Below are 18,586 nucleotides of genomic sequence, written 5' to 3'. Positions count from 1 at the left end.
ACAGTTTAATAGGAATGGCGTGAGCTGCAAAGAAAGTTCTGGTTTTTGTTTTTGTTTTTTTATGCTTTCTGTTTTGTTTTGGGGTTTGTTTGTTTTTTTAGATCGGTCTGGTCTCTCCTGATGTGCCCTATTTCTCTCAATCCAAAGTGGAGCATGATACCAACCATCATGAAGAAAATAGTCCACAAAACTTTTTTTTTAATCTCCTTAATTATAGATGGTGATCTGCTCTTAGGATGACAGAATCTGCCACCAGTATAGCTGGGGAATAAGACTGTTCAGAAAAAAAAATTTAAATATAAACGTGTGTGTGTGTGTGTGTGTGTGTGTGTGTACACTTGCGCAGTCAGCTTTCCAGCAGGCGCACAAGCACTGTGGACATGCCTCATATATCTTACTTTTTAATCAGGCAGTGTGGAGGAAGCTCCCGTCTACCCTGGGGTCCTGTGATTTGTCCTGGTTAATGATGTGTCAGAGGGACGTGATACATAGTAACCTGGCGGGTTGTGTGGCACATGCATGATGGTGCTATGGTCACTTGCAGAAAAATAGGGTGGCCTGAGCCTTTGGGGGGACAGAGAAAGAAATGGCTAGTTTTGCTTGCCTTACAGTAAAAAGACAAAGGGCAGTGAAAACTGATCTGTCTGTTCTTTTATTCTTTCGCCCCCTTTTGTCCTTTGCTGTCACACTCTTAACAGCTGCCCTAAGGTAGACCACATTCTCCGATCTTTCTTGTGTTAATCCAAAAGCCCTGGGCGGATCCTGTTGGGGTTGCCTTCTGCATGCAAAACTGGCATTTGATTTCATCTGTCCGGTCTTGACAAGTTTGTTTTCCACATAGGTACCATGGCAAAGGGTTTAACGAGATATTCTGATGGACATTTATTCTGTTCAAGATGTGTCATCTCAGCCCCTGAGAACAAGACTGAGAGCCTGCTCTCAGTCAAGCGTGGGTACTTTAAAAAACGGAGAGAGGATTGGCAGTTAAAGCCTCCCTGAGGGTAGGTCTGAGGAGATAACAGAACGTAACTCTCTGTCACTTCCTCCATACTGGCTTCCACTATAATTATCTGGAAATGAGGTCTTTGTGAAGCCTCCTCGCTCTTTTGTTTTCGCTCTGTGTGCGTTCACGTTGGAGCTGATAGTGTTAGCCTGTCTTAGCCTCTGGTGCCCTGCGAAGTGTGGGTTGGGACCATTGTGGACTTTTCGTTCTTCACAGATTTGCTTTCACCACCAGATGCCTTGTGAGAAATCAATCCCTGCTGCTCGTGACTGGGACTGTGACAAGGGGAGTGATTGGGCCTCGGGCTACAGTGAGATCGCTCTGTCTGAAACCTGAGTGAGGGCCAAGATGAGGGTGTGATTTGAGCTACAGCAAGTACAGTTGTTTTTTTTTTAAGCTAGGATCAGAGAAAAGACCTAAGTAGAGACCATCTTATGATGGATTTACACCAGCTATGACACCACCGAGTTCTCTGACCACACCTATCTTTGAACTCGGCTTTCATTTTGCTGACTACTACACAGTGTCCTTAAGTTTGTCCTCATGGATTGGACAGTGCTGGTGCCGGCTCAGATAAATGGGAGGGTTGCATCAGGAAGGGCATCCGGTGAAGAAATGTATGTCAAATCTAATATGCGGCGGCTCCATCTGCTGTGGCAGATTTGGAAGTAAGGGAGCACTTTCTTCTATTTGACATCAAAATGAATGTTGAGTTCAAAGACAGCCAACATGTTACCACCGGAGGCTAGGTTTGTGTCTCCACCTGGTTGGAAGGCAATATATGAACAACTACACTGCACGACTGTCTTGTGCAGTGTTAACACAGTTTCCTCTTAGATTTAAATAAATAAAAAAGACACTTGCTAAAGTACTCAAAACCATCATTACTGCTACAGTAGATGCCCATGGGCAGTTTTATTCATGCATGTGGTCTGAGAACTCATTGGTGCTAGGGGTGGTGTAATCCCATTGCTGGATGGTTTGTGACTTGTTTTGTAGGTGTTCACTCAAAATTGGCTTGATTATTAGAGAATATATTCATTTACCAAAATGATCGCAATTGGTGTCCTGAACATCACACAAACACATTTCAATTAAAATCAAAGAATATTGTTGTAATGTTACACCTGAGAGGAAAGCTGTGGCAGCGCTGAATTCACCTTCTGAATACCACGAAGGAATGAGCTGGTGTAACACATTTGCTCATTCTAACTTTTTCTGTCTAATCTTTTCCTTGTCAGGTGATGATCTTTACAATTTAGGATGGGGAATATGTTGGAAATATTTATCTGTGCCTACTTTTAAATATCCTAACTCAGCTGAATCAAAGCAGGCTCATTATTATGCCCTCACAGTGCAGTTTAGTCTTACACATTTTTGTTGCATCAGCCTGCGAGTGTTAAAAAAAAATCAGATCCTCTAGTATAAAGTATTCTCAGTGTTTTCTTTTTATCTGTCAGTTTGGTTAGCTCAAGCTTGAAGGATGAGGTTCTACTGTTTTTCTCAGTTCTAGGAATGTTTGAATCATTCATGATAAAATGATGATGATTGTAGGCTTCAGATGGAGCTCTGATGATTCATTCACAGCGCTTAAACAGCCTTTAAAAATACATGTGTGCGTATATGGCTGAAAATGAAAAAGTGCATCATATCAGCATAATTATATCGCTTTGATTTTTAGATTATGCTTTTGCTTTGAAGTTTGGCTCTTGGCAAAAATTCTGTGGCATTTTACTGTGGCTGCGGGGAAGACCTCCCCCAAAAGTGTTCTGTTGGTGGGAACTGGTTTCAGTATGCGTTTCAACTGGTTTCTTGGTTTTCATTCACTGTCATGATCAGCTGGGTTAATTATAATGGGTTTAAAGTTAACAAGACACTTATGTGGTTATTGTAGCTACTGTATTTCCTCAAATAAAAATTTCCTGTCAACTACAAGCCAGATTCTTGGCTTTTTGTGGGTGTGGGGCCTGGGGAACAAACCATCCTGTCAAGCTCTTGTTGCATGTTATCGCTGCAACTGTTTCACAGTAAGGCCAAAATGAGGGTTCCATCCATCCATCTTCTGCCCTTATCCAGTTCTGGATCGTAGGGCCAGCAGTCTAAGTAGAGATGCCCGGACATGTGACATGATTGTTATTACACTATCCTCCACCTACCCCTGAAATCTACTCTTAAGTACAAGCTGTAGTGTACCCATCCAGGCACCTCATTACTTTAACCCCCAACCTGCACTGCTCAGTGTCAAGCAGATGCTCCTGATGCTAACATTCAGATTGAGTTGAGGTGTCAGTAAACCAGGTCTGTACAGGTTGGCAGTGGTGAGGTCTGGTATTGTCACGTATCAACATACTTGTTGAGATGGTGTGAAAATTGGAACTTTTCTGTGTAGTAAGCACATTAATGTGGTTTGACTGCGCACAAAAGGTTTAGTTCCTGTTTAGAAGCAAATTGTAACATGATCCAAGTTTCTCTGGTGCTTGCAACAAATGAGAATTTTTTTTTTTAAATACTGCCCTACCTCTTGGGTTCTTTTTTCTAACTTGCTGAATTGTTACATAGAAAACTGATAAACCTTGTAGACTTGCGGGACTCTTTTGTTAGCTTGTATAGTATAGTGTGTAATCAAAACATGGCACCAAACCAAGGCAGAGCTTCCCAAATGAGTTTCTTGCATTTAAAGAATGAAATGTACTTTATCTGACTGATTTGGCTTTCGGGAAATCGAAGCACAGATGCATGGGATGTCATCATGCCGATAGGTCAGATGTGCTATCTGCCCTGCTCCCCATGCCCCACAGTGTACAGAGAAATCATGGCGCAACTTGTAATTCAACTGTCCTTCCTGGGAAGCGGTGTAGAAATAGTTTCCAGATTAGTACATAAATTAGCTGAGCACTGCTTCATTTGGCCAACATTTGTATTTCTATGAAATAGATGAGACTTTTTTTTAATGTTCTTAGTTTCACAGTGACTCAATAACAACATTATTACTCTGACACTCTGGGAAATGTACTGCCCTTATTTTAGTGCAGTTGAAAGACAACTTTTAAATTACTTTATACTCAATACATGACATCAGATTCCACATTTAAAGGAAGCAAGTATGTTAACGCTTGGTTGGAGATGTCTCAATGAAAGGATTGTATTGATGTCTCTCTCGTCCAGATGAGCAGAATCAACTTTGCAGGGCAATGAAAGCATTGTTTCACCTGTCAGATAAATAAATGCCAAGTTGGAAAAGATTATTATTTTTTGGTAAGGGGAGAGAAAATCCAACTTTTTTGATCATATTTTCAATTCAATTCAATTCAATTCAATTTTATTTATATAGCGCCAAATCACAACAAAAGTCGCCTCAAGGCGCTTCATAGATACAGAGAAAAACCCAACAATCATATGACCCCCTATGAGCAAGCACTTTGGCGACAGTGGGAAGGAAAAACTCCCTTTTAACAGGAAGAAACCTCCGGCAGAACCAGGCTCAGGGAGGGGCGGCCATCTGCTGCGACCGGTTGGGGTGAGAGAAGGAAGACAGGATAAAAGACATGCTGTGGAAGAGAGACAGAGGTTAATAACAGATATGATTCAATGCAGAGAGGTCTGTTAATACATAGTGAGTGAGAAAGGTGACTGGAAAGGAAAAACTCAATGCATCTTGGGAATCCCCCGGCAGCCTACATCTATTGCAGCATAACTAAGGGAGGATTCAGGGTCACCTGGTCCAGCCCTAACTATATGCTTTAGCAAAAAGGAAGGTTTTAAGCCTAATCTTGAAAGTAGAGATAGTTTCTGTCTCCCGAATCCAAACTGGAAGCTGGTTCCACAGAAGAGGGGCCTGAAAACCTTTAATCTATATTTATGATTTTCCATCATAAATATAGATTAAAGTGAAGGGATAAATCTTTCAGTCAATGTCTCTGTTTCCTGTCTTTGCTGTCCCAGAGCTGGTAATTGGCAAGATTCCCCAAATTCAGTTAATTATACTTTACTGCATTTTTGCACAACGTCAGCTTATATAGAAGTTATCAGCTAAACCAAACGATTGCATATACTGAACATTAGGGAGATATATGTATTCATATACAGTATACTAACAATATCCTACTATAAAGCTTCAGTCATGCCCTGCACATGCTTTTCAACCAAACAGCCTCTCGTTTGATCACACGGAACGACTAAAAAGATGAAAGATGCAGACAAATGGCACATAGACACAGAGCACATCACTACAAAAACATTCATAGATCCCTGTTGACACTCACAAGGTTAGCACACAAGGAAGCTCTGTGCTACTTAGAGTCTAATTTAAAGGCATTACCCTAGTAATCAATACTGCCTGTGTGTAGACACAGAGGGGTTTGTAATAGTATTTTTAGAAAAGCCTGAATGGACATGTGTGTTTCTTCATGGTGTGTGTTTGTGTGTGTGCATGTACAAACTTTTACTTGTGCTTTTTCTAAGCCAGCTGCTCATTTGCAGATAAAGCATGTTATCCATTGTCTTTGACCTTGAAACTACTTTTCTTTTCCAAACTTTAGCCTATGAAGATCTGAATAGGAAATCAAGCCCATTATACCTCCAAACGTATCTGTCTTTTCAGGGTTTGTTTGTTTTTAAATGAAATGAATGAGATGAGCATTAGGAAGACAAAAAGCTTACTCACTCATTTTCAGGTAAATTAAAATTATGGCAACAACAGATATGTGCAATTTGTTTTACAGTACAGACTAGCTAGTGGTAGGGCGTCAGGTTCACAGAAGCTAAACTGCAGGAAGAGGAGAGGTGCTGGTTTGTATTGAAGTACAGCAACATGTAAAATTTTTTATATTACTTTTGTTATTGGCCTTTTTTTCTGTGTGTTGTGGAGCAGTCTTATTTGTACTCTCCTCTGGATTCTCATAATACATTATAAAGAAAACTTTTAAATCAGCTCAAAAACGTCATGACAAGAATTTGAGATTTCTGGGGTGTCCCTGTGGTGTCTGTTACCGGTATGGTGGCAGTGGATTATTCGAGTGTGTTCTTATAGGTTGTTAGATTTGCACTATAACAATAGCATGCCTTTTTTCCCCTTTAATGTTTAAGAGCTTGCTAAGCCCTCTGCCCCCTTTGCAGTATTTTTATTTTACTGGCCTTATACCACGTTTGCTTCCCTTCTCAGTTTCTTTTATTCCCTCCGTCTCACCAGCAGGCTTGCAGCACATGTCCTTCCCGATGAAATTACAGGCCTAGCCTTGAATAGGAGGGTTGTTCCTCCTCAGCCCCTCCAGTTCCACTGCCGGCTTAACCCTATCAAAGGCCCAGAAACCGCACATCCTGCAAGGTGCTGTTTTTTGTGGTAGAGCAAGGGGAGGGAAGGAGGAAGGGCAGATGGGAAACCGAGCAGGGGAAGATCATTTTTCTTTGCTTTTCAGTGTGTACTGTACAAACGTTGAAGGAATGGCTGTTTCCTTCTCTTGGTTTTTAGTTTAATTTCAGGACATTTTTTTTGAAAGATTTCTGAAAGGGAAATCCGCACAGAAGCAGGTGTTTATGAGGATGTAGCTTGCAACAAGTGGGGCCAAAAGCATTTAAGAGAGATCTCAACTGGGACTGATCTAATCTTTCCATGCAGTCTGTGTTTTTTCTTTTGTTTCCCAGCATTCCCTTTTTTAAAGGTCGCTATATTGCCTGATCAATGTAACCTTGGCTGTTGCTGTGCAGTCATCTCCTCTTCTGCCCCATAAACCAAAGTGTCCTGACTGTGTTGTCAGCTCTGGTGTCCCTGTCCATTTCTGAAGCCTCCACATAGCAAAAACAGTATCTCAAAAGAACAGGTCTTTAAATTGGGTCGCACAATCTGTGAAGGAAGGCAGATGTACAAACACAGTGGGTGAATAGACAGCTGGACAGAAAGAAACACAGAAGGACAGATGGCTTTGGAAGCCAGCTATGTAAATCATCTGAAACAAAACAAACTACGAAAAAGCAGATGGATGGACAACAGAGGCAGGCGAACAGGTCGATAGTGTTAAGACAAACATTCATGCAATCGAGGAAGGTCCACTTAAAGGTCGGCAGTAACGTTGGTGATAATGTTAGGAACTAAAATGCCACCTATGTAACATTTTACTGATCAAAGGATGAATGTTTAAGTTGATGATACATACAACGTGAGCAAACGTAGTTTTACAAGTTAGTAATTCATTTATTATATTCAATGTCTTCAGTGAGTCATCTCTCCCACTGAAAATCTCTCTGTAGCTTTGTCTCTATACCTGCAGTGTAATTGTCCAAAGCCCACACAGGTACAAATCCCTACTCTCCTTTTCTCTCCCTTTCCCACCTCCTTGAGGCCCAAGAGAGGGAACTCTCCTAAAAACAATCCCTCCTTCAACACTGTAGGCCACATAACTGCCCTGCCATTCTTTAGGTTCATCTTACAGACATTGTGTCATTAAAGTCTTTACCAGCGTGCTACAGTTTCCATTTGTTTACTGTGATTTAGAGTAAATACTCCAGCAGATGAAAGCTTGTGCGCATCCGTTCCAGATGTTTCTCATGCTGCACCCTCTTCAGCTGTCCAACCGCACAATTTTCATACTATTGTTACCCAAAACAAACATCCCAACTGTAAGACTTGTAGGCATGCCCAGCCAAGTTTTTTCTTTCTTTCCCCCCTAAGGGCAGCTTTGTTAAAAATGACTGTTTGCATTGACATATGAGCTTTAGCCCCTTTAGCTCTACCTCCACTAATATGTCCAGACAAAGGCACTAAGACATGCCAGATGCAAGGTGAGGAGTTGGATTTTTTTTTTATCTTGGCAAAAGGTAAAAAGTTCAAACTTTAGACATATAGAAATTTGGTGTTCAGCGCAGTATTCCTTTTGAATTAAAATGAGCTTTTTTCAGTATGTACAGAATATTTACTTACTTCATTGTTTGACACAAAAGAGCCTACACCGGTTCCTTTAGGGCAGCAGTGAGCAGTTGGGTCATGCCATCGTACTGAAAGAGATTGTTTTCCTTACAGATAATTATTTTTCTGACGTTAAGCCACACCATCCTTTTTTTCTTACTTGTCTACTTTCTTGCTTTAGTTTAACATATCATGTCAAAGCATGTGTCAGTGGGAACTTGGGTTTGGCATACAGCACAGAGAAGTTTTGAATATCAGATAGTTATCCCCCCCCACAGACTTGAAAGGTGCCTCTGAAAAGTTTGACTTTTGCCTCTTTGCAGAGTGCAGTGTGCTCTGATCCACAGCAGGTGGACAAAGGACTTCGGTGGTATAAAAGAAAATGCCTTTCAAATAGCTTCTGCAGTATAGAGGTCTATGTCTTATGTCAGCCAAATAACTTTGCACACATTTTTCAGACTAAGTTAAACTATAATCATTTTCTTTTTTCTTTTTAATTGTGCCACTGGCTCCAGAGAGCTGGGTAGCTAGTGGCACCCTGCAATTTTATTTAACATAGCTATAGTAGACGGACATAACAAGAGTCATTAGTAAAAATCCATCTTGAAGATTAATAAGAAGCACAACTTCAGATACCATAACATATGTTTAATAAATTGGAATAACTATATTTAGTTAAGAATAAAGTTTTATGATAAAACATAGTTTACAAAGAGATTTAAAAGTAGACACTAAGGCAAGTTTCACATCCAGAAGGTGACAAGTCAGATGTTAGGACATATAACGGGCTCTGCCAGATGTTATGAAATAGGCATTTGGGTAAGAGAGGGTAGACATTTGAACTATAAAGAAGGAAAAAAGAGCTTTTTTTATTATGGTGCTATGACTTGATACGAGTTTTTCTTCACATGTTACCTCTAGACTTAACAGTAGGCCTGTTTATGGTGGCAGTCATATCAGGCTTCGGTCATGCTAGAGCTCACAGTTTAGCCTACTTTATTCCTCACAGAGTTAGATTATTCTATACTGGTGATGTCATATTTTTCCATGATTATTTGAAGCTTTTGTTGTCACTCTGGCTTGCCATTGCAGTCCATTGTTAAACAAAGCATTCTCGAGCACAAAACACCACACTTTCGTCTGACGCACCAACACACCAGACTGGTATCCAGATCAAACAGTGTGTCTAGATGTTAAACAGCAGCTGAACAAACAGCTCAGGCTCTAAAACGGGCTCACTTCATCCAGCGTTCGGCTCCTTGCACTCTTATTTTATTTGGATTATAATGATGGTCCTCGAAGGCCACCGTAAAGTGATTGATCTCATGCCTGCCTGCTGTAAGCCTTTGGTGTGTCAGGGTGTTGCCTTAGCAACGGTGCCTTTTGACTTATGAGCCACTTAGCTAAGCTGAATCTAATTAGCATAGATTATTAGATTTCTGTTATTGAAATTATACATTTTAAATATTACCTTGTTGAATGGACTTGACGTAGATTGAAGCCTTTGTTTCGTGCAGTTAGAATCTTCTAGCTTAAGATTGGTTTTTAACCGCTAGAGTGTGTTTTGGTTGAACAGTGCACAGAGTTATCCACCATGACTGAGCGGTTTCTGAGCCAGACTGTAAAAAACTAGAGTGCAGGAAGGAACCTGAACTCTTTGAGTCTGCTGCTCACAATAATCCTAGACCCAAGAGGAAACACAAGAATTCACAGCACAGTTACTACTGCATTTCCTGTTTCTATGTGTGTGTGGGTGAGTGTGTGGGTAGGAGTTATCAAGACAAGTAGCTGGTTTGTTGGTCACTGCTGCCACTGTGAAAAAGGAAGAAGCTTCTTTAAAATGTACCTCTGGTGAGTTGAAGACAGTTCCTGCTCAATCACAGAATATGTCAAAGGATCTAGTTTTGATCTGAGTGTTTGAAAGAATCGGAGAATTATAGGCTCTTTCATTCTAATTTAGCAGCCGTTCTCTGGATCACAGTAGCCTACAGTACTTGCACTGGAAGCCTCTGTGGTTTTGGAAGCTGTTAACATGTCAGTCAGATGTTGTAATGTTGACCTTGTTGCCAGCTCTACAATATTTTGAGATAAAACCCTTTAGCAGAGCTGCCAGTGTGTTATGTGTAATTTGGCTGTGCTTTAAGTAAGCGGAGGGAATCCATTCAGCCTCTTTGGCAAGTCCCTGTGACTTAAGACCAACCTGACTACTCCTCAAGTTAAAGCTGTGTCCCTCACAGCTTTATTTCATTCAAAAAAACTGCTTGGCTGCCCTTTGATTATTTTTATTTTATTTTATCAGAGACACAGGATATATGATACAAGTAGAGAAGGCTTACATATTAGTAATGCAGTCTGGGTAGTGATGTAATCTGAGATAACACAGTAACATAATCCAGCTGTTTGTCCAGATGTAGGACAGAAGGGCTGGTCAGGCATACCAAGCAAACTATGAATTTTAGTGGTTTCCCCAGGCTAATGGAGTCAATTCTCAAGTTACTACATGACCTCAGCAGATATAGTGACTGACGGGGCTTTTTAGGTGCACTGTATCTAACGCTGTCCTGATGAGAAATGATGTAAAATGTGGAAATTTCTCCCATTTGGAAAACTTCTAAAGATTCTAACGTGGATCAAGTGACCGGTGGATCACCCACACCCTGAGCGTGGGTTTGATTTTCCAACAGCAGTGTTGGTGAAGATTCACTGTGCATGAGTGCTGTGAGTGAGAGAAGGTAACAGTTAGGTAGCTACAACTATAGTAATTATTTATTTTATTTCTTGCTTTGCATTCTTGTTGCACGCCTGCGCTAAAAAACTACCCGCATATGTCCACGATCCCAACTTTTCATCTCCCTTTTTAATATCTAATTTCAACATGCCCCTATCACATGGTTTGAGTTGCTTTTTCACATCAAAGATTTTCTGTTTTTCTGGCACATTAATATATAACAGCAGGGCCTTCTTCATAGGCAGTAATGTAAATGAGTATCTGGACAAGCAAGATGTGGTTTAGATCTTTTATGGATCTAATTGCTTGGATAGAACTGCTTTTGTGTCTTGGTGTGTGTTTATCAAGACAGCAGCAACATGAATGATAGCACTGCTACAGTTAAATATAGCAGCACGCCTTTGTAGGATTATCCAAATGTGAGAGAATAAGTGACATAGGCGAGTTTTTCTAGAACGTGATCCCATTCCAGTTCTAATTAAAAACCTGTTCTCTATTAAAAGCTGATCAGCAATTTTGTAATTACGTTTGATGCTATTTATCCTGTCTTGTATCCAGCCTCTAGAAGAGGCATGGACAACTCCCCCTCTCCCATAACCCTAGATCTGAAGCAGATGGTAAGGTTGGGCACGCTCCTTTATAGTCCCTCCCCAGGCCTTAGCCGCTATTTCAGGTGCTGCTGATGAGCCAGTCTGCATGTGGAAATGCAGCAGTGGGACTGATGTGGTACAGCATGTCCCAGATAGCTGCTTGTGGAAACTGTAATCAACTTGGAGCAACTGTAGAAACTCTCTGAGAGTTTAAAGTCTTTTATAGTTCCCACGGAAGAGTACAATGTTGCACTCATTATAAGTAACAGATGTATTTCGGGCAGATTGATTCATAACAGAGTTAATTGGCAGCATCATGGGAGAGCATGTTGTTGAGGGAGAGGAAAAGTTATCTCTCGAGCCCTCTGACAGTAGCCGAGTTGTTTTTTACCGGAGCCCAGTTTCTCTCTCAGAGGGTCAACACTGTGGGTCAGTAGCCATCCTGCTTACAAGGCACTTTCTTTGACAATAGAACAAGCCTATCTGGCAAATCAGATCAGCCATTCTGAACTGCAACTTTGGACATATTTGTCGCCATGAATGGGGTTATGTGAAGTATGTGATGTGCTCTCCAAAGGAGCAATTGGATAGCATCCAGCTCAGAAACAATGCGGCCTTGGTCCTACTGATCACCACAAAGAGCAAATCGCATTCTCTCATTGTCCATATCAGAACCATGTGCATTCTGGGTAACACTGACTGGGTGTCCATCGGTGAGCTGGATCTGTTGCCGACATGTTTACAGGCTATGCTATCATTCTGCAGGCTACGTAGCTCTGCAGGAGGAATAGGAAGACGGTGTTACACTGCACATTTCTGTTTTCTTTAGCAGAATTTAAGATATAACACGGGTGCTCTCATTTCAGTCTGACTGTCTATCACAGTTGTGCGTGTGTTAGGGTGCAGTGCATCACAGGCTTTGATGTAACACCGCACAGACACACACAGACCTCCACACATGTTTACCATACAGATGAGCTCAGAGTGGCAGAAAGGAATGCAGCATGTAATAATAGATCAGCACTCGCTGCCGCAATAAGATGGTTCCAGCTTGAGAAAAACTTTGGAGTGGCTTGATTTTTAAAGCCTTCAAGGTCCCAAGTGACGGCCTCTGTTGGTCGTGTTAGCTTTTTAAGAAGTGAGTCAGACAGCAGATGCTGCCCTTAGTATGGGTTTCAGATAAAGCATCAGTATGATCAAAGGAAGACTGACCTCAAACACCAAAGTAAATTAGTTTTTCCTTTCTAATATTTACACATGGGGTTAGATAACTTTCTCCCTTTTTATATAAATGTAAAATCATAACTCGAGTTTGTGCCCTCTAAATGGTGCATGAACATGAAAAATTGAGCAAGCTTTCCTGTCACTCATTCTGTTAGTTTGCAAATACTTTCTTTACTCTGCTTTGTTCTGTTTGGTTTCCTGAAGTTTAAACACTGATAGCTATTTTGGTTTTGAGACACAGTTTCATTGTCCTGTGTGACACTGCAGTTTAGTATCTGTATAAATGGACAAGTTCATATACTCCGATGTGATCCGGGCACATAAACAACTGGTTACAGCTGGCTATTCTTGCAGCCATCACTGTATATTTCTCATGCATTTACTAAGTCAGTGACTTCTGTGCACAAGGCGCCTCAGCACTCGGTGACCCTGCTCTATAACTTTATGTTGTGTGCCACTTTGCAGCTGAGTTGCGGTGGTTCTTAAATGATTTGACTTTGCTATTGATCGTGACACATCTAGTAGGGAAAAAGACAAATTTATAAACTGTTGTTGTAACAATGCCATCCTGTTACCACACTTGTGCATACAGTGTAGATTCCTGGTTTGAACCCACCAGCTGATTGAGGCCCTTCTATGTGGAGTTTGCCTTTTCTTCCCATGTTTGTGTGGGCAGTTTCTGGCTACTCTAACCTACCCTCACAGTCCACAGACTTGCATGTTGTGTTTACTGGTGATTCTAAATTGGCTATAGGTGTCGTCGTGAGCATGCATGGTTGTCTGTCTCACTGTGTTAGCCCTGGATGGACTAGAGACAAGTTCAAGGTGTAACTTGCTTTTTGCCTAATGACAGCTGGAAAAGGCCATGAGTCCATATGAGTCTGAATTGGATAAGCTGCTAGGAACTGGATGGACGGCTGGTCTAAACTGAAATTGAAAAATCAACAGTTGGAGTTTTGTAGTTATTAAAGCACAGGTGTCAAACTCCAGGCCTTGAGGGCCGGTGTCCTGCAGGTTTTAGATGCATCCTTGATCCAACACAGCTGATTTAAATGGCTAAATTACTTCCTCAACATGTCTTGATGTTCTCCAGAGGCCTGGTAATGAACTAATCATTTGATTCAGGTGTGTTGACCCAGGGTGAGCTCTAAAACCTGCAGGACACCGACCCTCGAGGCCTGGAGTTCGACACCCCTATATTAAAGCGTCCAGCATTTGGAAGGCAGTTTTGGAGGATATTTCTCTAGGTTGGGAAAACAGCAGCTACATGTGGCCAAAACTGAAGGGGGGGGGGGGTGTATTTTTGTATTTATTGTGACGATAGGCCTCCATGACTTTGTTTTCACTGTTTAATTTCTAGAACTAAAAAGTCAATTTGCAAAGCACGTCCTAGTTTTAGGCAGCACCCGACCTATTATCTTGTCTGACAGGTGGTTGCCTTATAACGTTCATTTCCATTTTGGTGCTACAGCGTTAGTGGCCAATACTTGACTTCAAAATGAATGATTTAATGAGTTTCTGTGTGCAGTCACGAGTGTAATTGTGTTAAATGATCCAGTACAGTCCTTTGTGTCAATGCCACGGTAGCTTTGTTTTAATCCGCACACCCTCTGGAGATGGGAAAAATTGCAGGGTTTACTCATTCATCAGAAAGCCCGGTGTACTTTACTCAAGTCAAATTTAAAAGCAAACCTTTTCTTAGTGCTCACCGGTGTCCTGCTAGCTCGTTTAATGGCCTGATGTTCTCGATTGCAGACTGTCCACCATAATGTTGTTTCTGGTTCACAAGACTTTAACAACTGTGATAAACATTCATTTAAATTTAGCATCTCTGTGTTCCAGCTGTTTCAGAGTGGTTTATTTGCTTATGAGGGCCAGAAGGAAGTCGATGCTATGTCAGAATGCAAAAATAATCAGTTCTAGACCCAATGTAAATGTTTCATTTATCAGGACTGTGAGCACATCTTGTGTTGATGAATGAAGTGGAGCTTTTTCTAATTGATTACTGCATCATGGGCATGTGTCCATATGCACACACACACACAGACAGACAGCTCTCACCCATCTTTGGCTGGAAACTTTCTAAATGAGTCAGCAGCTGATTGGCCATTAATTGAACTATTGATGGATTTCTGTTAAGACTCTGGCTCTTAGGGATCTTTTATCTTCCTTGCCAAAGTATTTGTTCCTGTATGAATGTATCATCAAATACTTATCGCAACGTTTTGTATGCTTTACTTCTGTATTAACGACTGCATTAACTAAGTAGGAGGTTGGCTGATTCAAACACTGACCAAGCATTAATTTCAGTATTGTGGCTCCTTGACGTCTGGGTTGTGTTGCTCTGTGGTTCAAAGGATGTGTCCTATTTATTTTTTAAAAAGATCCATGAGGAAACTTTTTCTGATGAGCTTATTAGTTGGTCACTGACCATGGCACAGGAGATGATTAAATTCCCTCCCTTATAAAGCTGAACAGCCATCAATGAATCACAATTTCAGACACTGATATATAAACATAGACAGTATGATCGAAACAAATCAGGTAGTTCAATAGTGATCCAGCAGTGCAGTATGACAAAGCCAAAGCATTTTCAACAGGAACTGATACACGTTAAATGGTAAATGGCCTGTATTTGTATAGCGCTTTACTAGTCCCTAAAGACCCCAAAGTGCTTTACACATCCAGTCATCCACCCATTCACACACTGGTGAGGGCAAGCTACATTAAACTGTGACTTTCATGAAGATGAGGCCAAAGTGGGATTCAGGTCTGACGTACATTTAATACTGGGCAGAACTACATAATCCACAAGTTTCACTTTGATTCCTAACAGGCTGTGCTTACGCTTTCTCCTTACTACAGCCATCTGGGGTACTGACCAGTAGTTTTAACAAACACAGAAGCCTAACCAGTTAGCTAAAAGTAGTGAATACATGGTTAGCTAACACTAGAAAATAGCAACTCAAAAGTAACAGAAAAAATATGTAAATAAATATAGGAAAATTCTCAGTGTAGCTGAGATTCATTCATATGATGTAGATGTCATTTCACTGAAGATCTTACACCGCTTTTAATCTAAACAGTAAAGCACAAGAATACTCCTCAAAGGAAAGCAATGGTTTGCTATGATGTGTTTAGGTAAAAGCTATCCGGGCTTAGATCTCTGTTCACAGTTTCTACTCAGTGATAATGTCAGTAACTGCACCTTACAGCTCACGAAAAGGATTTCTCTACTGAGTAATCAGAAATAATGAGAAAAATCCAGGGATAGGAAAAGGAAATGTATGAAGTTTTGCTATTGAAATGGAATTTTTCAAATTCACTCTTTTATTAGAAAAAGCAGAAAAACAGATAAAACACTTTTTTAAAATGTCAAATCATATGGTCATTTGAGCTGATATTAAAAAAAAAAAAATGGCATAAAAACCTTGAATTCAGTTCCATAAATGTAGTCGTCTTTTTCTGAATGACCCAGGATGATTACATCTTTAACCCAATCAGGCTGGTTTGGTTTTTGTATAATGGCTCAGACTACAAATGTTTCAGAACGACTTGTGAGGCATTACAAGTTGTCATCTTAGTGTTTCCTTTAGAATTAGGGATCGCTCCACACTTCTCTCCAGTGCTGTTGGCTTTAAATCACCTCATTAATCTGCTTCCTTTGCTGAAGATGTCCGACCAGGCTGCGCCCGTTAGGTAAAATCCATTATACACGGCCGTGGTGAGACGGAACACACAGAGGAAACAATTTGTGTGCGACTGTCTTCATGCAAGTGTGTGTGTGTGTGTGTGTGTGCACTCCCAGTTGCCCTGTTGAGCACGTAAATTTAAACGAGGGCCACGCTGACAACCGTGATTTCTCAGAAAAGACCTTAGAGGGTCATTTACCTGCATGTACAGCTTGTTTATGTGATGCCTGGTGTTGTCCCTCTGCCTTCTTAAGTGGATTTTCACTGATGAGCACCAATGAGAATGCATGTATCTGTGTTTGTGTGTGTGCGCGTGCATGCACGGGTCTGTGCTGTAGCCTCAGTATGACGTGAATCAGCTTCCATTCATCCTCGAGTTATTTTCAGCCTTAATGAAACACCTGAGACCAGTCGGCAACCTCATATCTTTACAAGCATTCATAAAACCCATAACTAGGGGATAATAAGCTACGGTGGGCCTATCAGTTGCACTCCTATGCACACATACTATCATGTAATTGCTCACATTGCTGATCATTTGTCCCATTTACCTATCAATACATTTTAGACATTTTATGCTTGCATGCCCAGTTTTAAGCCAAATTGTGCACCTTCATAACTGATATTTTTCAAGTATTTTAACATTTAAGAGTGTGTAGTTTTCAAAATAAGAGCCAATTTAACAGGTAAAACATGCAATTACTGCAGAAATAACTGTTGAATGTAATCATTTAGCTAGTTTAGCTCTATTACAAGATCTCAGAAAGCTAAAACATCAGTATATGAGTACCAGCCTGACATATGTGTTTCTGTGGCTTCTTCTCATCCATTCAGTTTGTAGCTCCTAATATATTTATATTTATATATATTTTTAATTTGTGTCTTTTCAGAGATCAGGGCCCAGTTAGTGGAGCAGCAGAAATGTCTGGACCAGCAGACAGAAATGCGGGTCCAGCTGCTGCAGGACCTCCAGGATTTCTTCAGGAAGAAGGCGGAGATTGAGATGGAGTACTCCAGAAACCTCGAGAAGCTGGCCGAACGCTTCATGGCAAAGACTCGCAGCACTAAAGATCACCAGCAATACAAGTGAGAGGAAACTGTCTCGATGTTTGTCTGTCGTCAATGTGTTTCTTATGTAACATGGGTCCAATAATAACCTTTAACTGTTGCTCTGTAATTCTAAGATTTTCTAGATTTTGCCTCACAAATATGGATGTAACAAATCTCTAAATTTATCAGATCAGGCATTGGCTAGTTCACCAACCAGGCAGTTTTTCTATTGGTGTTACCTGACCTCATTCTCTATTTACGTCCTAGAAATGGTCATACCAAAAAGGTCCAAAATCATCAGGTTCCTACAATGTGTGTACGGCCAAATTTGTTCTTATCACTGTGCATTATTGGTGAATCAGAATTACTCTAAATATACAGGCCCAGTTTAGTGGTGAGGTTGTTTTAACAGAGAAATCTGCATTGTTAAAGCAAGATGAGGTCTAACTAAAGAAAAACAGGATAGTGTCAGAGGAGGAATTTGAAAAGGTACATTTTCCAGTGTGTTTCATGACAATTTGTGCTGGTGAAGGGTTGCCTGTTTGAATGTGTAGAACCATGTAGTGTTTTATATCAATATATTGAGAATATTACATCATTGTAGCAGAGGAGCTTCTTGAATAATCCATCTTGACTTTTCATTTTGCATTTCTGTGTGTGCCACTATAGACACAAGCCTAAGTAATGAGGACAAAGTGCTGTGAATGTCATCATAAGGACATATTAGACGTTATCTAGTGGATGGGGTATTATTTTGATACAGTTGCTAAATATATTCTAAAATTGGCAAAGCTGTTATAAAACGGATTAGAGTTAAGATCTTTGACAGTTTCTGTACTTTATATTTTGGATATTTGGATATATTTAGTTCTCAAGGAGTATTTTTGTTTGGTATCTACCCTTAAACAAAAATACCAAAGTGTAGTGAGAAGAAAAACTGTTTGCTTTCATTCTGTTTGTCTTCTTTCTCGCCCTGTCCTCCTCCCTCTTCTTCCACTGTATTTATTGTGCATCGGTTTGTCTCGGAGGCTTTTTGATCGATTTTGACACAGTTAAGTATAGTGTGCTTTTGGCCTTATTAGTAGGAGGTGGCTCATGGAAAAAGCAGACATTAGCATATCGTTTGAACTTGTGGTGGAGCAAAAATAAAATGTATGTTTGTCCTCGCTGTCTGCAAATAGCCCCTGCTCTCTGTCTGAAGTTCCAATGGCTCTAGCAGCTGTGCGTGCCCATGTGTGTAACCAGTGAGAAGACTCTGGTATGGCGCTCTGTGGTTTTCATTGTATGATGTACAGTCTGGTCACTTCATTCACAGGGTAAACATTTGGCATCTGCCTAGGAGCATATTTCTTAAGTAAATATAAGACGTTTGAATAACACTCCTGCGGGTATTAAATCATG

General features: G+C 40.7%; 1 protein-coding gene across 5 annotated transcripts in view; it reads left to right on the top strand.

The window, feature by feature from the left end:
* srgap1a (SLIT-ROBO Rho GTPase activating protein 1a) overlaps positions 1 to 18,586 on the top strand; it is a 77,945-nt gene that overhangs the window by 10,327 nt on the left and 49,032 nt on the right. For all 5 annotated transcript variants that reach the window (XM_084932858.1, XM_084932857.1, XM_084932854.1 and 2 more), the window contains exon 2: positions 17,026 to 17,221. In XM_084932858.1, coding sequence (XP_084788984.1) covers positions 17,026 to 17,221 — 196 coding nt within the window. The remainder of the gene's footprint in view (positions 1 to 17,025; positions 17,222 to 18,586) is intronic.

The sequence above is a fragment of the Perissodus microlepis genome, chromosome 7, assembly GCF_051167445.1.
Source record: "Perissodus microlepis isolate ML-2025 ecotype Zambia chromosome 7, ASM5116744v1, whole genome shotgun sequence".
NCBI lineage: Eukaryota > Metazoa > Chordata > Actinopteri > Cichliformes > Cichlidae > Perissodus > Perissodus microlepis.
The sequence above is the reverse complement of the archived record's forward strand: the minus strand, read 5'-3'. Positions and strand labels throughout refer to the sequence as shown.